Here is an 18,708-nt window from a genome sequence, read left to right as displayed (position 1 = left end):
CAGGCCAGCTCTCCTGGGTGGCCGGTGTTCCTGGTGCTGCCTCTCCACCCCACCGTGGGGTTCCAGGGCACCCCCATTCCACGTCCCCGTCGTCACCACCAGTGTCAACACTTCAGAGCCAGGTGGTTCTGTTCCCACTGCCTGAGACGAGGGGCTCAGAACAGGTGCCTAAGGACATTTGAACAAATGACTCCCCCGATGAGTCACTGAAGTTCACTTCGTGGATCTGCAGACACGTAGACCCTACTCACACGGGCCAGGATCTATATGGCCGGGGGCTTGGTTTGCAGGACACGTGGCTCGATACCCTGCTCTGAATGCGTTACAGCTCGTGGATGACGTAGAGACAGGCCCTGTCTCCTCCCACCGGAAGGATGCTTCATTCGTGTGCTGATATTTGCGGGTGAAATGGATACAGATCCAGATTCTTTAAAAGGCTTTCAGTGGGGTTCCTTATCCCTGTATCCAAGTAGATCTGCGTTTCCCAAATGTGGCCTGGTCCATAGACCACCTGCAACAGACTCGCCTAGAATGTTTATTAAACATCCCAGACCAGTCTCTGGGAGTCTGATCTGGGGATCTGCACTATTCACAAGCACCCAGGGGATCTGGGTACAGGTTAGCATTCGGAAAACCACCGAGCGGATGAATGTTTCCCCGTTGCCTTGACACTAGCCTTTAAATATAAACCAGTAACTGGCAGAAATTTTTATAAAGAGAAAACCAATGTACTTGGTTTAAAAAGAAAACAACTCTCCAACATAGAAGAGGCTTAGCTGTGAATAATCATGAAAGGCACGAGAATAGCTCTCTGGGGCAGGCTGCGAGCCCAGCCTGTGCCCAGTGCTGCTGTGGGCTCCCGGGGGGGGGGGCGGTCAACACGAGCATCCCCTGTTGCCAGGAGCCCCAGCGGCAGGAGTGGGCGGACCACGTACACAGCAGGAGCTTCCCGCCCTCCCCCTCTGAGGCCTGAGTTTCCGGGACCCTCCCAACAAACCCAGAAGAAGCAGGAAAGGATCAGCATTGACAAAGGCCTTCGTCGTCATCATCATCATCATCATCATCATGGCGGGGGGACTTGCCACCTTCACTGGGTGAGGGTGCGCCCAGCGGAGAGTCAGAGTCCAGACCCAGGTCTTCTGGCTTCGGGTCTGCTCTTCTCACATGTATCCCTTCCCTCTTCGGGAAGCTGCATCATTTAAGGGGAAGGTGGTGGAAACACTGAATTTGCATTTCTGTCCCCACTCCTGCCTATGCTGAGCTGCGCTCCTTTCAGAGGAGATTTATAACATCCTTGAGAAGCAGGGCGGTTTCCACCTTCCTCTGAGTTTTTGTTCTCGACTTAAAGCAGAGGACAGCGAGAATTTCTCCTGCGTGCCCACATCTGGCATCTGAGCCCGACCCGTACTTTTTACATTAGCTTTAGAGACTTCCTCCATCCTTGTTTGGCTAAAATGCCCCTTCAGTGCAGGACTTTTTTATTTAGCAACTTAAAGCTTTTAGTCCCGGCTCATTCCCCTGGCCACCCCCGCAGCCTGCAAAGCCCGCACCCCGCTGACTGTGCTCTGTCTCCTGGGGCAGTGGAGCCTCAGGTCCTTTGGTGGGTGACTCAGGCCCAGTGGTGGCCACGGAGAGGAAACAAACCCTGCACAGCGTCGTGCTCCTCTCAGCTGTTCACTCGTCGCGCAGTGGGGACCAGCCGTTGCTGATGTTCAGAGTGCTTACCCAGGACACCCAGTCCCATAGGCAGGCTCTGGAGCGTTGAGAGCTTTGTGCTGGGGTCTCACCTGCATCACCGCTCCGGGACCCATGGGCACTCTCTCCCCTCCGTCAGGATTTCTTGCCTTAATGAAACAAGCTGGGTGTCCAGCCCTTCCTTGGAGAGTCATAACCAGCATCCTAGACGACCAAAGGATTCTTGGCAGATCTGCCGTCACCATGACCCTACCGCGTCTTCTCTGGGTGCTGCTGGGAGCCAGTGACCTGAAGGCAGCAGTGGGGTCTCACTTAATGTTTGGAAATTCCTTCCCCATCTATGTTGTGAACGTACATTCCACTTCGATTTACCAGTGACGTAAAACTGAATACAGCCTCTTTGGTATCTGATTTCTAACAGCTTTATGAAGATATGATTTATACACCATGCGATCCATCCGTTGCACACACTTCAACAATTTTAGTCTATTTGGAGCTGCGCGGTCTGTACTGTGATCACTTTTAGAACATTTCTTCACACCAGAAAGGAACCCGGAACCCACGGCAGTCACACCCCCAGCCCCTAGCAACCACTGATCTGCTTTCTGCCTCCTGGGCTTGCCTGTTCCAGGAGCTTCCTCTAAATGTGGTCATTTGATACGTGCCTTTGGTGTCCGGTGAGGTGACACCCATTGTATGGATATGGCCCGAGTGTATACACATCCCTCAGGGATGGATGTCAAGCTTGCTTACATGTTGGGGCTATTATGAGTAATTCTGCTGCGAATTCTTGCACAGATTTTTGTGTGGAAATGTTTTCATTTCTCTTAGACACATACTTAGGAGTGGAATTGCCGGATCACGTGGGGATTACAGTGAACGCTTCAGGGAACTTGCAGATCATGATTAAAGTGTCGGTGCCTCATTTAGAATTTAATAATATGCATTTGTAATGTATTTTGTGCTATATTGTACTACAGTCATAAACATACAATATTTAGGATCTGTCCCTTATTTAAAAATTTTCTTTTCTTGTTTCCATGTATTACTTTTATCTCTGAAAGCTTACAGACTTATAATTTTCTAATAAGAGCAGATTTTATCATCTATCTTGAAACGTTTTCATCTGTTGATACTGATATATCGACACCCAAACATGGGACATAAGTGATGGGAGCTTTTCCTTACTATTGTCCATTCTCTGATTTTCTTACCTCTCTGCTTTCCCTAAAGTGCGATCTAATTCATATTCCTCTGCACAATATTGTCACCTTTCTTTTAAAACACAATTCAGAAGTTGAACTATAACATAGTTTAAGCAGGATGAAGACAGGATTTTGAGGAAGACATTGGCTCCCTTTAAACACATACTTCAGAAAATTGAATTCCATTAAAATTTATGGATGGCACAGCCAGTTCCCTAAGGACAAGGGGCAATGATTCAATCATCTTGTTCTGTTAGCCACCCAATAAATGTTTGTTAGATGAATGACTCATTTTGCTGGATAAACCTATTTGGAGAGAACATTTTAACGCTGAAGAAGAAAACCTTTTTAGAGGGTCTGTTCTGCTCCAGTCTTGTGTGATGTTGGTCTCCACACCTCTGAGTTCCTCTCTGTTGACGTTGACTCTTTATAGAAGTTCATAAATACCAGCCTCTGTTTTCTGTCTCTTTGGAAAAATAAATTATATGGAAAGACGTTAGCACATTGAATTTAAAAAATAAACCTCAGGAATGTTAAATGTCAAAGAATTAAATTGATACCTTCTATTCTGGTTATGCTCAACAATTCCTCGTAGAGATATTGGTAGGAAGGCCAATTTAAAGACTTTCGCTTAAAAAGAACCCAAGGGAGGCTTTGAGCAGAGCTAAATGGACCTACAGACACTGTTCCCTAGGAATTCAGGTGTGGCCTCAGCAGTCCCTCTGAGCACCTGCAGCCCCAGGTCCAGAGTTCCATCATCGCATGGAGCGCTTGTCAGCAGGACTGTATGCAAACTCCCTCAGGACTCATAAATGAGCTCAAAAGGGAGTTTATGAAAAGAATAGGGGCATCTCTGAGAATCCCCAGAAGGGAAAGAGAAGCAAGTTTGAAAGCTCTGCAACCAGGAGCATAAACCGCACCTCAGCAGTACTGTCATGAAGATTGTCATTTCCAACCCCACTGGGCACAGACCTCATGGCATGGACACCCCTGGGCAGGACAAGGATGGTGACATCTGAACTACTGCCACCACAACCTTGTAACTAGACCCAGCAGCTACCACGGTGGCCATCAAAGCATGGGTTCGACTTAGCTGTCACCTCAAGTCTTGGGAAAATGCATTTCATTGAAGGAACATAGGTCATGTGCCCATACTGTAGCTCTAAGAGAGTCTGCAAGAAGAAATGCCCAGCCTGTGTGACCCTGTAACAGAGTCAGACTGCCTCTCACAGTGGTGGATTCCCTAAACCACAACAAAATGATTGGGATGTCAGTGAGCCAAACAAGTGACAAATGCCACCATGACAACATAATATTAAGGAATAAAACCTAATGGGTAAGAGTTCTGGAGCGCTAACTCTTCTATGGAAAAGCAATGAAAAACTCTGGAATATATTATATATGCCTGCTACAAATGTATACAGTGACCCTTGAACAACATGGGTTTGAATCACGTTGGTCCACTTATACATAGATTTTTTTTAATAAATACTGTACTATAAATGTATTTTCTCTTCCTTATGATTTTCTTAATATTTTATTTTTCTAACATCCTATTATAAGGATATAGCACATAATACATAAAACATACAGAATATGTGTTAATCGACTATTTATGTGATTGGTAAGCCTTCTGGTCAACATTAAGCTATTAGTAGAGTTTGAGATAAATAAAAACCTGGATTATCAATTAGGTTCCAGTGACCACTGTGTTGTTCAAGGATCAACTGTATACATCTGTTTTATAGGTATAAATATATAATATACAAACATTTTAATATAACAGTACAGGATGGCAAACAACAGCAGGCAGGAAGTAGATGATATTCAAACACTGAAAAAGGAAACACACTCAGTGAAATCCATATTTATATGAATCTTTTCTGAGTGTTTTCCCTATTCCTTATGGTTTAGGACAGTAAGAATTTCAGCAAAGTCATGAATTTGGATATTAAGGAACAGGATTTGGGGTTTCCAGAGTGGCAGGAGATTTTGGGGGCAAGGACAACACAGAAACCAAGGAGCCATTGTGAGGGAACCCCAATACCTGAGTAAAAACTAGGGACCCCTGAACCAAGTCTAGTTTTCAGCTGCTACCCACTGAAGAAGATTAAAAGTTTAAGGATGAAAGCCCAGTGAGTCATGGTGTCTCAAAAATAGCAAGATACCTAGAACATGAATATTAAATCCGTGAACAGTTGGAGCTTTCCTTAGATCCATCCCGTGAGTGTGTAAAACCGTGCATCCATAAGCTCAAGATGATCCACCAGCACAGAAAGTCAATACTCTTCAGAGGAAGATAACGGGATCCAGAGTCTCTAGCAACAATGTCCATCGTACTTAAGAAAGAAGAAAAAACCATGCAAAGTCGTAGTGAAGTGAAACTCACCAGTGAGAAACACATGAAGATGAACCCTGAAATGGCCCAGATGTTTGGATGAGCCAAAAAGAGCTTTAAAGCAGCTATTATAAGGTTCTATGTCTTAAAGGAAAAGATGTTCTTGATGAGTGAACAGATAGTGGAAAGAACCAACTGACATTGCAGGATGAAGGAGTCCACAATCTGAATCAGAAATTCACTGCTTAAGAGCAGACTGAGAAAGTGGGAGGAAAAAAAGTGGAAGGAAAAAATCTTTGGTAATTTGAAAATGAAGCAATGGTTCTAAAAGCTGAAGAAACGGAAGATTAAATAGGAAAAAACAGACTCAGTAATAAACAGAATAATAAAAAGTAAACTAATATACATGGAATTTGAGTATCAGAGGACACCATGTGATACCTAGAAAAGTCCATATCACACTTGTAAAGAAGTCATGGATCCAAGATAAAAGTCACAGGGCACCTGGGGGACTCAGTCGGTGAAGCGTCTGCCTTCAGCTCAGGTCATGATCTCAGGGTCCTGGGATCGAGTTTTGCTTTGGGCTCCATTCTCAGTGGGGAGTCTGCTTCTCCCTCTCCCTCTGCCACTCCCCCTGCTTGTGCGCTCACTCTCTCTCTCTCTCTCTCTCTCTCTTTCTCTCATTCTCTGTCAAATAAATGAATAAAATCTTTAAAAAAAAAACAAAGAAAAAATCACAGGGGAAATTGTAATTTAGGGCTGAATGACAGTGAAAGTCCATCATGTGAAGGTTTGTGTGATAGTCCCAAAGCAGCATTCGCAGCATTACATGCTTATGTGAAAAAAACAGAAAGGCTTAGAAACAGCAATCTGAGCTACCACCTTAACAAGCAAGGAAAGGAAGGGTAAATTAAATCCAAATTTAGGGAAGGAAAGAAATAATAAAGAGTAGAATCAGTAAAGTATAAAATGAACAATAGGGATCCCTGGGTGGCGCAGCGGTTTGGCGCCCGCCTTTGGCCCAGGGCACGATCCTGGAGACCCGGGATCGAATCCCACGTCGGGCTCCCGGTGCATGGAGCCTGCTTCTCCCTCTGCCTGTGTCTCTGCCTCTCTCTCTCTCTGTGTGTGACTATCATAAATAAATAAAAAAAATTTAAAAAAATATAAAAAAATAAATAAAATAAAATGAACAATAGAGAAAAAATTTCAAAGCCAAATATTGGTTATCTGAAAAGATTTACAAAGTTGATAAAACCTTAGCAAGACTGATCACCTAAAAAAAGAGAGAGGGGGGGAAAACACATATTATAAATATTAGGAATAAAAAAGGGAGTTATTGTAGCTCCAACAGAGATTAAAAGGAAAATAAGGGGAAATTGTAAATAAAATCACGTCAATGAATTCTACAGCTAATATGAATTGGACCAATTTTTGAAAAACATACCTATACAGAATAACCAGAAAATCCACACAGCCTTATTATGTGTTAAAAAGATTTGATCCACTGTTAACACATTCTCACAAAGAGAACTTCTGGCCACAATTGTTTCACTGGTAAATCCCACTAAACCCTGAGGAAAGCTCTCACAGAAATCATACACAAACTCATTAACCTCAGGTGAAACAATAGGATACCTCTCACCTTACTTTATTTTTTTTGTATGAATAAACTTTATTATTTATTTATTTATTTATTTTTAAGATTTTTTTATAATAAATTTATTTTTTTTATTGGTGCCTGCATAACTCTGATACCAAAAATGTTACTCAAATAAGGCAATTACTGACCAATACGTTGTTTTAAATTAACAAAATATTAGCAATCCAAATCCAATACTATATAGTTTCTTTGTGACTTATTCCAGAAATGCACGGTTGATTTAATGCCTATGAGTCCGTGATGGAGGGGCACCTGGGTGGGGCGCGGGGTGAGCATCTGACTTGTTTCGGCTCTGGTAACGGTGTTGGGGTCGCAGGTCGGCTCTGTGCGGTGCTCAGGCTGGAGTCCTCTTGGGGTGCTTTCCCTCCCCCTCTGTGCCTCCCCCTGCTTGTGCTGTAGCTCTCTCCAAAATGAATAAATAAATAAAATATTTTTTAAATGAAAATCAATGAAGGAACCCACCATGTTAGCAAATACAGAAGAAACATGTTATAATCATATCAAGACTTGAGGAGAAAAGAAAACTGTCAGTAACCTGTCAGTAAACCTGGAATAAAAATTCTTCAGTTGAAGGAAGGACATTTGCACAAAATGCAGACAATAGAAATGTCAAGATCATCCAAGATTAGGCAAGAGGTGGGACATCGACGCCCACCATTCCTAGTCACATCAGAGCAGAGGATAGCCAGGAATGAGGCGAGAAGACAGAGAACTTCGAGATGAAAAAGGAAGAACTTTATTCTGTTTATTCTCAGATGATGAGATTGTTCACACAGAAAACCCAAGGCAGGTACAAGACAAATACTGGAACCAATAATGACAGTCACCCAGACCAGAGTGCGAGCAAAACCTGTAAAAACCCAGCTATTTGTCTTTAGACCATCAATGAACAATCAGGAAACATAAAATCTGCACTTTTAAGGTTTGTACCTCTTATCCCTGTAACCTTCTCCCCCCCCACCCCCCCGTCCTGGCAACAACCAGATTGTTCTTTATACTTAAGAGCCTGCTTCTGGGTTTTGTGTGTTCGTTTGTTCTGTGTTTTGGATTCCACACATGCGTGAAGTCCTATCCTATTTGTCTTTCTCTCAGCGACGTATTCCACTAACCCTAATACCCTCTAGGTCCAACCACGTTGTTGCCAATGGCAAGATGTCATGCTTTTTGATGCCTGAGTACTATTCCAGAGTGTGTACACACGTATGTCATGTCCTCTGTACCCACTCGTCTACGGATGGACCCTGGGGCCTCCTCCATGTCTCTGCTGTTGTGAATAATCCCGCAGGGAACACGGGGAGCGGGTGTCTTGTCACAATAGTGTTTTCATTCCTTTGGGAGAAAATATCCAGTGATGGGATTACTGGGTCCTAGGGCAGCTCTAGTTTTGAGTTTTTGAGGAAGCTCCACACTGTTTCGCCGAGCGTCTGCACCAGGTCACACTCCACCCACAGTGCGTGAGGATATCCCTGTCTCTACATCCTCACCCACACTTGTTATTAGTTGGTTTTAAGCATCTCAACAGAATTGTTGAGTTTCTACCCTAAGAACCACAAGTATTGCTCCAAAGAATTAAAGAAAAGTGATGAGACTAAATGATGGAAACGTCGATATTGAGATGTCAGCTCTCCCCAGACAGAGGTTCAGTTCCAAAGTGACCTCACTCGAAACCAATACTATTCAAAGCAGCCTCAGTCTTCAGACAAAGTGATGACAGGAAGATTCTGAAACACGCGTGAGCGTGCAGAGAACCTTGGAGGAGCCAGACCATCTTGCGGAAGGACGAAGGTGGACTGCCGGTTCTCCGAGGTCTCCTCCGAGGCCTGGCCCCAGCACCCTCCGAACCTCCAAGGATGCCTGGCTCCTTTCAGGGGGCGGTGTGTGGAACCCCACACCCAAGCCCGGTGGCCCGATGCGGGCCCCCGTCGCGGCAGCGCAGCACACACACAATCTGAGCAAACTCCGCGTGGCCACTAGGCTGAGCGTGAATTCCGGCCGCTGTGCAGGACCGTGACCCTGCTCCATACAGCACGAGCGGCCGGCCTCCTTCCTGTGGCCACCGGCACAAGGGACCTTAATCTCCACCCAGACTCGTCCTCTTGGAACTGAGGGTTGTTTGGAAGAGTGTGGTGTGGCCTGCCCGCGGCGACCGTCCAGCCCCATTGTGCTGCTGGCTCGAGTGGGAGGACGCTGAGGCCCAGCCCCACAGGCGTGGGCTCCGGCCTTTCGGCACCTGCCGACATGTGCCTTGTGGCCGGAGTCTGGCCCGCGTCCTGCCGCTGTTGGCCGGGGACCGCCTGCTGCTGGCCTCCCGGGCCACGCCCCTCCCCAGGCTGTGACCGCCCAGACCGTCCCCACGTCGCCGTGACCGGGTCAGGAGCCCTCGGAGAGGATACCCAGCGCGGGTCGTGGCGAGGGGCCCTGCGCACCCAGAGCCACGGGTGAGGCCGAGGAGGCGAGCGGGGCGAAGGAGAGCGCCGGGCTCCACTGCCACGGGGCCCGCAGGTGCCCAGTAACCCAGCCTTTCAAGCAAGGCAGTGGACAAGTCATGTCCCCGAAAAGGCATGCAAGTGGCCGGGCCCCTGGGGCGTGAAAGGTGGAGGGAGGTGCCGCCCCTGGCCGACCGCGGCTTGGGTTCCAGAGCAGATGTGGGACCACGACACGGAGGCTCCCAGGCCGCTGGCCGCGCAGCAGGGCATGTGCTGCTCAGCCACTTGGCTTCCCGTCCGACACACACAGGGCGCACTTTTCTGTTCTAGGGTGTCTATTTTAGGGGGAAAAATCTCTTTGTTTTTCTTTAAAAAAATTTTTGAACAGGTGAAATGTGTTGTTGAGACAGAGTCTCACGTGGAAACACGGGGCCCATGTGGACGGCCCCTCCCCGTCAGCCCCGGAGCTGAGACTCCCTGACCACATCCCGGAGGACGTCCAGAGCCTCAGCTCCAGGACCCCCGTGTCCAGGGATCCCCGGGTGGTGCAGCAGTTTAGCGCCTGCCTTTGGCCCAGGGCACGATCCTGGAGACCCGGAATCGAATCCCACGTTGGGCTCCCGGTGCATGGAGCCTGCTTCTCCCTCTGCCTGTGTCTCTGCCTCTCTCTCTCTCTCTGTGTGATTATCATAAATAAATTTTAAAAATTAAAAAAAAAGGACCCCTGTGTCCAGACCGACGACGAATGCAGTGTGACGCGTGTTCCCCTTACCCGAGGGCTGCGTGTGCCGGGCGAGGGGGGACATTCCGGAGAGGCCTGTTGCCGTGAGCCACACTGCACACGCTCAAGAGACTGCACACTTGTGTGCAAGGGCCACGGGGCAGGGCGGGAACAGAGGGCTTCCCTCATGGGCGGGACTCCATCACCTGCGCGGTGTTCACGGGGGTGTTCCCACCCCAGGGCCCGGCACACAGTGGGGAGGGGGGCTGTTCTCACAGGGTCCACTTCCTAAAAATACATTAACTTCTCCCCCCAAACTCAGGACTTTTCCCAAATTACCCCATACTCTCCTCTTCATGGACAAATTCGACAAATCATTCAAAATGGTCACTCATATGACCATTCTGTTGCCTTAACTGCCACCTGGCTTCTGTCCCAAATCCACCAAAGCCATTTCCCTGGTGCTGTCTGTGATCCCTGATGGCTCCGTGTGGGGTCCTCCCCTGGGCTCGGGGACGCGGCAGGTGGCCCTCGACCCCCCTCCCCCTCCGGGGCCCTGTGACCTTCTCCGGGTCCCCCTGCGCCCCCTGCACATGTGTGCCTCGCGAACCACCGTGAGGACAGGGAGTAATGGGGCGGGCACTGCGGGCTGGCCCGGGTGCTCCAAGTCTCTGGAGACCCCACAGCAGACCCAGCACCCACACCAGGTGAGCAGGAGGGATGTCTCCAGATTTGAGGGGATGCGTTGGGGCAGACTACGGGGTCCCACCTGTGCCCGGCCCGGCACAGAGGGACCCGGCTGCTCCCCTGGGCAGCACCTGCTTGCAGGCTCACCTGGCTGCGCGAAGGGCCCACGCATCTAGTCCACGGGTCTGCCGCGCCGAGGACCCCGGGGTGCGGGGAGAGCCCCCCAGCGTGGTCGCACCTCCTCCGCCTCCCACGGGGGTCTCGGCGCCCACGGGCCTGGAAGGACAGAAACGGGCCGAGTATCCTTGGCTATTCTGGAAGACTTCCCATGCTCTCTGAGCTGTGTGAATCTGTACGGGAGCACTTGGACCCCAGAAGCTGAGGATGCTGATGCGGGAACTGCCACCCTGGGGACCCACTAAGGTGCTTGGAGGAGATGTGCACGTGAGAAGGGTCCCCAGGGGCGCTGCGGGGAGGGCCCCGGGCTCGGGCTGGGCGTTCTGTGCCGATAGGGCCTGCCTGGCTGCCACCCTGCCCGCGCCTGCAGTCCTGCACCCTGACTTTCAGCCTCCGGGGGTGACATGTATGCGGGCAACTGCCTTCCTGGGACACGGCGATGCCGTAAAATTAAAATGCTAAACCGTTGCGGTAAAAAAGAAATTTCTATTTTTTTAAGTTTTTTTTTTTTTTTACGATTTTATTTATTCATGAGAGAAAGAGAGATAGAGACACGGGCAGAAGGAGGAGCAGGCTCCGAGCAGGGAGCTGATGCGGGACTCGATCCCGGGACCTCAGGATCACGCCCTGGGCCAAAGGCAGGCACTAAACCGCTGAGCCACTATTAAGCCTACTGAGGCTGAACTTTTTTTTTAACTATTTAGAATATATGGTAATGAAGGACCACCCTGCTCCCATGACTCAGTGGCTGCGTTCTGGGAGCGGGAAGCGTGCGCCCTGGGGCCGGCAGCTGGCACAGGGTCCAGCTCACTGGGCTCCGTGTGAGTCTCCTGTGACTCAGTGTCCCGGACGTGCGATGTGAAGTGCGTACAGGTTTCCAGCACGATGGTGTGCAGCCAGCATTCATGGTCATGAGTCGGTGTTTAAGAGGAAAAGATGTGTTCAGGGGCCGCTGCTCCTGGGTGGCGAGCCCGGTGTGCTGAGATCTCGAGTTCGGGGACGCTTTTCGACACAGAATCACTCAGGCGTGAGTGCCGCCCCAGGGCCGCCGAGGGGGTCACTTGTGTTCATTGTGAGGACATCTTGCACTCCCGGCACCTGTGCTGAGCTCACCTGTGGGTCCAGGGATGGACACAGGTCCTTGTTCAGGGGCGCGGACCCTTCATGGGAGGGTGGTCAGACGGTGAGGTGGTGCTGTAGTCGGGATGGAGCTTTTGCACTTCAAGTAAATAAGAAATCGGTACAAACCAGCAGAAATGCAAGGGTGTGAAATGAGCCATTTTAAGGAAGCAGAGGAGGGGGAAATGCAGAAAGTTTGCATTTCTGCAAGGTCAGGAGTGCAGCCAACAGCCTGTGTGAGGGGTTTGCCGGAGGCTGTGGAGCTCAGGTCCCACATAGCATCGGACTCAACACACAGGAGCGGAGGCATGGGGAGGCCAGCATGGGGCGGCCAGCGCCACTCGTCCAGCCACGCTGGGCCCCAGAGTCGTGGGCACGCCCCACTGGCATGTTGCTGCCCACACACGGACCCTAGCCACCCCGCCACTTCCACAGCAGGTGGCTGCGCGCACCTGTGGGTTTGCTCACGGGTCTCCCCCGGCAGTTGGGCCTGGTGCCCGCCGTGCTGCGCTTACCACACCCAGCCCGAGCAGGGGGCGGTGGGGAGGCTGGGGGGCCAGCATGCCCACCCCGTGCCACACAGAGCCCCAGCTGCCTGCATTGCGGCCCGTGTCTTTCTCTTTTCATTCTGTTTCATTTTGAGTGGAGGGACCTGGAATGTGTTAGACACCCAAGCTTAAAACAGAAATTGCCATAACAATAATTTATAATATCAGTTACACATAATTCTGTTAATAGATGAGAATACGTAGTATTAGTTTTAGCAGAAATGCTGACCTTAAATCTGTGGTAAATGACCTCTCCTCCTTCGGGACGTATAGTTGAGCCCAAGTTTTTCTCTGCTGTCTGTCCCATTTTTCCAGAAGCAGGTAAATCGCAGAGAAAGCCAATTACATCAAGAATTTACTTTGCAAAGCAGGCCCCAAGCTGGAACTGGCTGCGGAGCCGGGCTTGGCCACCTGGTGCTTCTGTAGGTGTTCAGAGGCGCCCATGCCTGGTCCTGCCTCGCGCTCCCACTGTCATCCAGACCAGGACAGAAGCTTACCCACATCCGCTCTTATGACTCCGTTTCTGATCAAATAAAATGAATTTTTACTCTTTTCAAAAGATTGCCCACAGGACTTGAAACAGAATTAATTCATTAGGGCCAGACGTGCAAGCCACGCGGGCCTTTCCGCCTGCCCCTCCGCCTCACGGCTTTCCCGCCTGACGGTGTCGGGGAGGCTGCCCCCGGCGGGAGTTTACAGGAGGGTGACCGGCGAGACAGTGGCAGGGGGCGGGCCTCCCTGCCGGCCACACGGCCTGTCCCACGCTGCACAGCCCAAGACAAGCCTTTTATTTCCTGTTATTTTCCTGAGTGTGTGAAAGCTGCCAAAAGCTAAGGCGATTTTTGTGAGATTCTCAGGCTTTGGGCTTAAATTCAGGAGCATGTGTGCTGTCGTGCCGTGTGAATTACGGGGTTCTCGGTTCCCCTTTGTTAACCGAAGGTGGTCCTGCCTTCACTCCCCAGCCACAAGCAGTCAGCTGTCAAACAGCTTTGCCAACAGCATCCTCCAGGGCTTCTGACAACTTTGCGTGTGTACCTGACCCTGCAGAAGGTGGGCCTGAGGCCATCATGTCCAGCAAGACACACACGCTCCACTGAAAATCTTCCAGCGGCCCCTGGGGCTGGTTGGAACGACCCTCACCTGCCCGTCCCCTTCCACGCGTGTTCACAGAACGCCTTTTCTCTTCGTGTCTCTTCTCTTTTAGCCAGAGCTACCTGCAAGCTACCAGCGACGTGCCTGCCGGCCACAGCCTGGACCCCTCGACCAGCTACAACTCCCCGAAATTCCGCTCCCGGAACCAGAGCTACATGAGAGCCGTCAGCACCCTGAGTCAGGCCAGCTGTGTGAGCCAGGTCGGGAACCGCCTTCCCCTCTCCCTGGGGTCCCGTCTCTAAGGCCGAGTCCTCAGAGCAGTAACAGAAGCAGTAACAGAGCTCCGAAGCCTGCGGCCGCCCCCCAGAGCCCGGCTCAGCGGGGGTGACCTCCCAGCCTGCCGTGGGGTCCCAGCTCAGACCGCCTGCCTTCCCCCGAGGCTGCCCAGGGAGCCGGGCCGGGCGGGTGCATGGCCACCGGGCTCTGTCCCCCGAGGTCTCTCGGGCCGCCCCACCGGGAACCCCGAAGGCCCAAGGAGAGCTGGAATAGCCCGCGCGGCTTGCTGTTCCCCGCAGAGGAGCGTGTGCCGGGCGTGCTTCTGGCTCCTGTGCAGCCCCAGTGGCCCCGGGGCAGACGTGGTGTTCGAACCCGGGGCAGGGGCGTGGCTGCCACGGGGACAGGGAGCCCAGCGGCCTTTCCCACCCTGTTTTGAACGGTTCAAAGAAAACGCCAGAGCAACATGAGCAGTCCCTGGCGCTTCTAATCGCCATGTGCTGTAGGGTCGATAAGAATGGAGTTTCTCAGTCGTTAATTAAGCAGGTCACTCGCTGATCTCAGATGCCTTTAAAAACAGCTGTGGGCGTACACCGAAGGCCGTGGGTGCCTCCCGCAGAGGAGGGGCCGGGAGTGGCACTCGCGGAGGCAGTCGGTGTCCTGGCCTCTGCTGCCCTGGCCCGAGGCCTCCCTTAACCTCCCTGAGCTTCCCCCTCATCCGTGGGCAGAGGAGGGCTGCCGCGTGGTGTCGGAGGAGCAGGGGATGTAGCCCTACACCCAGGGGCCGGTGCTCCGGCCGTGCCAGCGGGTGCTCCTGTGCTGGTGTCAGCAGCAGTGGGAGCGCTTGGTTCGAGGGCCTCCTGGTTACAGGCGAGCTGCCAGGGGTTCCCATACGCCCAAGGGTTCCCCTCGCCTCGGGCGTTAAATGCCCTGCCAGGCAGGAGCCTGCACTTGCAGCCTTTTCTCACCAGAAGCTAACACTCTGGACTTTACACTGAACAGTCTGGGTTTTTCTTGTGCCACAATGTCTTTCATCGATGCAGATGCTATTTTTCTTTAAAAATGGGACTAGGTCTGCATCTAGGACAGAATTCCAGGGACCCTTCCTCCCCCGAGGCGAGGAGAGGATGATCCGTGACTCTGCCCACGGGGCTTAGCCCTGAACCTCGGCCCGGGCACACGGACTGGGGCCCCCGCTCCACGACCGCCAGTGCCCCTGCAACTAATACTAAAAACAGCAAAGGCAACACCGGTCGGCCAGCGGGTGCATCACTGTGGTCACGGAGTAGTCGGGGAGATGTCGGGTTTCAGCACGGGGACGTCCAGGGTGACGCAGCCGGAGCACGGGGGCGCCCCCAGCACACTGGCCACCTCCAAGGGACCTTCAGGGCCGGCTTCTCTGGACCCGCTCCCCTCCGCCTCCGTCTGCCTGCGCCGCCTCCCATCCCAAACACGACTGTAGCATCAGGTGTGACCCCATCAGGGCTCGCAGCGGGACACAGCGATTCCACTGCAGATGCGGTGACTCCTCCAAGATTTGCTTTTCTTTCTCTGTCTTTATATTTTTTGAGCAGCTGACACCGATGTCGCGTTAGATTCGGGTGCGCCACTAGTGGCTGCAGACCTGCTACGCGGCCTCCGGGCACCTCCCACCCCCTTCACCTGCTCCACAACCTGCACTTTGTTCTCTGTGTTTGTGAGTCTGGTTATGCTTTTCTTTTTTGTTCTGATTTGCTCTCAAAAAGAAAAGGTTCCCACCGAATGCACGGCACACCCTCCAGGTGCTCTTGTGAGACCCACCAGCCTCCCCAGTTGCAGAAGCATCACTGCCCTCAACGCCGTGTTTTTAGGGAACCCAAGCTGGCTTCCGAAGTATGTCGGTGAAAGCACCATGTCCTCGCACCTTCTTGTATCTGAGAAGATTCGTCATCGTAAATGGGAGCCCTGGTAGGCAAGCCGGGCTTTCGGGGGTTCTACGTGTTTGAGGACTTTTGACGTCTGGAATCCTAAGTGATTCCGACTGCTGGGTGCTATGATGCGACTTTAAACGGAGCTTAATTCTGAAAAAGACCCATATTGTTACTCACAGTGACCCTGGCACCTGGCGGTGGGGCCATTTCCCGGCTGGAGACAGGTTTGCAGTGACTCCGTGTCAGACCCCGGCCGGCGGGAGGAGGGGAGGGCAGGCAGTTCCCAGGAGTGGAGCAGGACGTGAATCGGGTGATGCCGCTGGGAACCGCTCAGCATCCCTGGGCCCGAGTGGGTGGCTGACGCGAGGAGAAGCTCCCTCCTCGATACCCGCATTCCCTCAAATGCAGAGATGAGCTTGAACATCTAACTGAGCTCCCGTGAGGCTTGCTCGTCTCTAAGCCGGGCTGGGATTCGATCTTGAGTCTCCGGACTCCGGCCTGTCTTCCCTGGGCACACGCACTGGGGAGAGACCCGTAGGTGTCTGGTGTGCGGGCTGATGCCCTGGGGCCCCAGCGGTGACGTCCAGGAGTCGGGGCAGCGGTGACAGCTGCCCACCGACCGGCTGGAGGGGTGGGGTCCGTCCTCAAGCAAACGGTTTCTTCCCTGGAGGAATCTCCTGGAAGACACTAGAGACGCACACTGAACCTGTTGCTTTCCCGGAACCTCAGGCACAGCACGGAGGCCGTGTCGGCATGGGCGGTGCAGGGTCAGGGCATCCCCCGTGTCGTGGACCTGTCCTGAACTCTCTGGGACTCTCCTGCACGCTCGACCCTCAGACGGGACCCCACCGGGGGAGGGGAGGCACTTCCCCCTCTGTGGGCTATTCCCTGCAGTGTCAGTGGGCACGGGTGGCCTGTGCCTAGAGGCGCCACGTCCATGCCTGGCGACACCTCACAAGGAAGCATGTCTGCATGTGTCAAGTCCCAGAGGTGACGCAGAGCCAGATGTCAGGACGTCTGGTCTCCCGTCACCTGGTGAACCAGAGCCTGGCAGGGGTGCAGCCCGTCAGCACACTGGGCTCTGAAACGGCGAGCCCCACCCCACCCCCGAGCATTAGTGGGATCTGTGTCCCTCCAGGTAGCGTCTGCGGATGCCCCAGACGCCACCCCCGCCGCCGTGATGCTGGCGGCTGTCCTTCTGCCCTCGCCCCGGGCCAGCCGCCCCGCAGCCCAGCCTCCTGAGGTCACGGGCAGAGCCTCTGCGCTCACCTGCTTGCCCTTCATCCACCAGCGTGCCTGATGGGCAGAGCCGTCCCTGCGGCCGTGGGTGCCAGGTGGGAGGGTGGGCGCCTGCACACCCCCCGGGGACAGATGCAGGCCTTCCCCCAGCTGCAACACCGGGCCCCGACCCCTGTCCCTGCCCCTTGCCTCTGACCCCTGCGCCTGCCCCCTTGCCCCTGCCCCTTGCCCTGATCCCTGCCCCTGCCCCTTGCCCCTAACCCCTTGCCCCTGCCCCTTACCCCTGCGAGCCCCTGACCCCTTTCCCTTGCCCCTGACCCCTGCCACTGCCACCTGCCCCTGACCCCTGTGTCTGCCTCTTACCCCTGATCCCTGCCCCTGCCCCTTGCCCCGATCCCTGCCCCTGCCTCCTTGCCCCTGCCCCTTGCCCCTTGCCCCTGATCCCTGCCCTTACCCCTTGCCCCTGACCCCTTGCCCCTGCCCCTTGCCCCTGATCCCTGCCCCTGACCCATTGCCCCTGCGAGCCCCTGACCCCTTTCCCTTGCCCCTGACCCCTGCCACTGCCGCCTGCCCCTGCCCCCTGTGTCTGCCTCTTACCCCTGATCCCTGCCCCTGCCCCCTTGCCCCTGCCCCCTGCCCCTTGCCCCTGATCCCTGCCCCTGCCCCCTTGCCCCTGATCCCTGCCCCTGCCCCCTTGCCCCTGATCCCTGCCCCTGGCCCCTTGCCCCTGCCCCTTGCCCCTGATCCCTGACACTGACCCCTTGCCCCTGATCCCTGCTCCTGTCCCTGACCCCTGCCCCTACCCCTGTCCCAGCCCCCTGCCCCCTGCCTCCTTCCCCTGGCCCTGTGTCCCTGTGGATGTGACCCTAACAGGGACTCGGGTGGAATCACACAGCATTCCCCTGCTGTCTGATGGGCTTCTCCCTCTCGACCTCGTGCCCTAGGGTCTCTCCCACTGGAGCAGGTGTCAGCCACCGCCCCCCCCCCCCCGCCCTGTCCTATCTGCAGGCCTGAGTCCAGCTTGTGAACATGGGTTTGCAAACATCTGTTCCAGTCCCTGCTTCCAGTCCTTACGGGTCAGCACCTGGCAGTGGCAGCGCTGGACTCTGTGGTCATTCCATTTTTAGCTTTTGGAGGCCCTGCCATCCTGTGTTGCACAGCGGCCACTCGCCTGCCCGGCCCCAGTAGGACACGGGCCCTGTGCCCTCCCCTCTCCCAACTTGGCCTCCGTGGTGCCTGAGTGCCCGCAGTCCCCGGGAGCAGGTCCAGCTCTGAGTTCACAGTTGACAAAGGAAGACAGGAAGCTTCGGAGGATGCTGTTTCCACAACTTGGACCCCGTTGGCTCAGCATCCTCCTGGGATTTCCTGGGCCTGAGCTGTGGCTTCAGTCCCCACATGGTGTCACCTGCACTTCCCCATCTCCTTTGGGCTCTGTGAACACATCAGCTCCAGAGAGCAGGTCTTTCCATGCCTCTCTGGACCAAAATCTGAGATTCTTCTCAACTACTTTTTGTTTCGGGGGAATGAGTGCCCTTCATTTCTGGACTCTCACTGCTGTGTTTCTGTAGCTGTAGGTACTACCACCGGTCCTCACGGAAATTCTGGTCCTTTGTTT

At 53.3% G+C, this 18,708-nt stretch overlaps 1 protein-coding gene across 15 annotated transcripts in view; it reads left to right on the top strand.

Annotated features, from left to right (window-relative positions):
• The window catches only part of DLGAP2 (DLG associated protein 2), a 697,194-nt gene that overhangs the window by 612,693 nt on the left and 65,793 nt on the right, over positions 1–18,708 (top strand). For all 15 annotated transcript variants that reach the window (XM_077884865.1, XM_077884877.1, XM_077884866.1 and 12 more), the window contains one exon: positions 13,784–13,931. In XM_077884865.1, the coding sequence (XP_077740991.1) occupies positions 13,784–13,931 (148 nt within the window). The remainder of the gene's footprint in view (positions 1–13,783; positions 13,932–18,708) is intronic.

The sequence above is a fragment of the Canis aureus genome, chromosome 36 (genome assembly GCF_053574225.1).
Source record: "Canis aureus isolate CA01 chromosome 36, VMU_Caureus_v.1.0, whole genome shotgun sequence".
NCBI classification, from domain to species: domain Eukaryota; kingdom Metazoa; phylum Chordata; class Mammalia; order Carnivora; family Canidae; genus Canis; species Canis aureus.
This window is presented reverse-complemented; position numbering and strand designations above follow the sequence as displayed.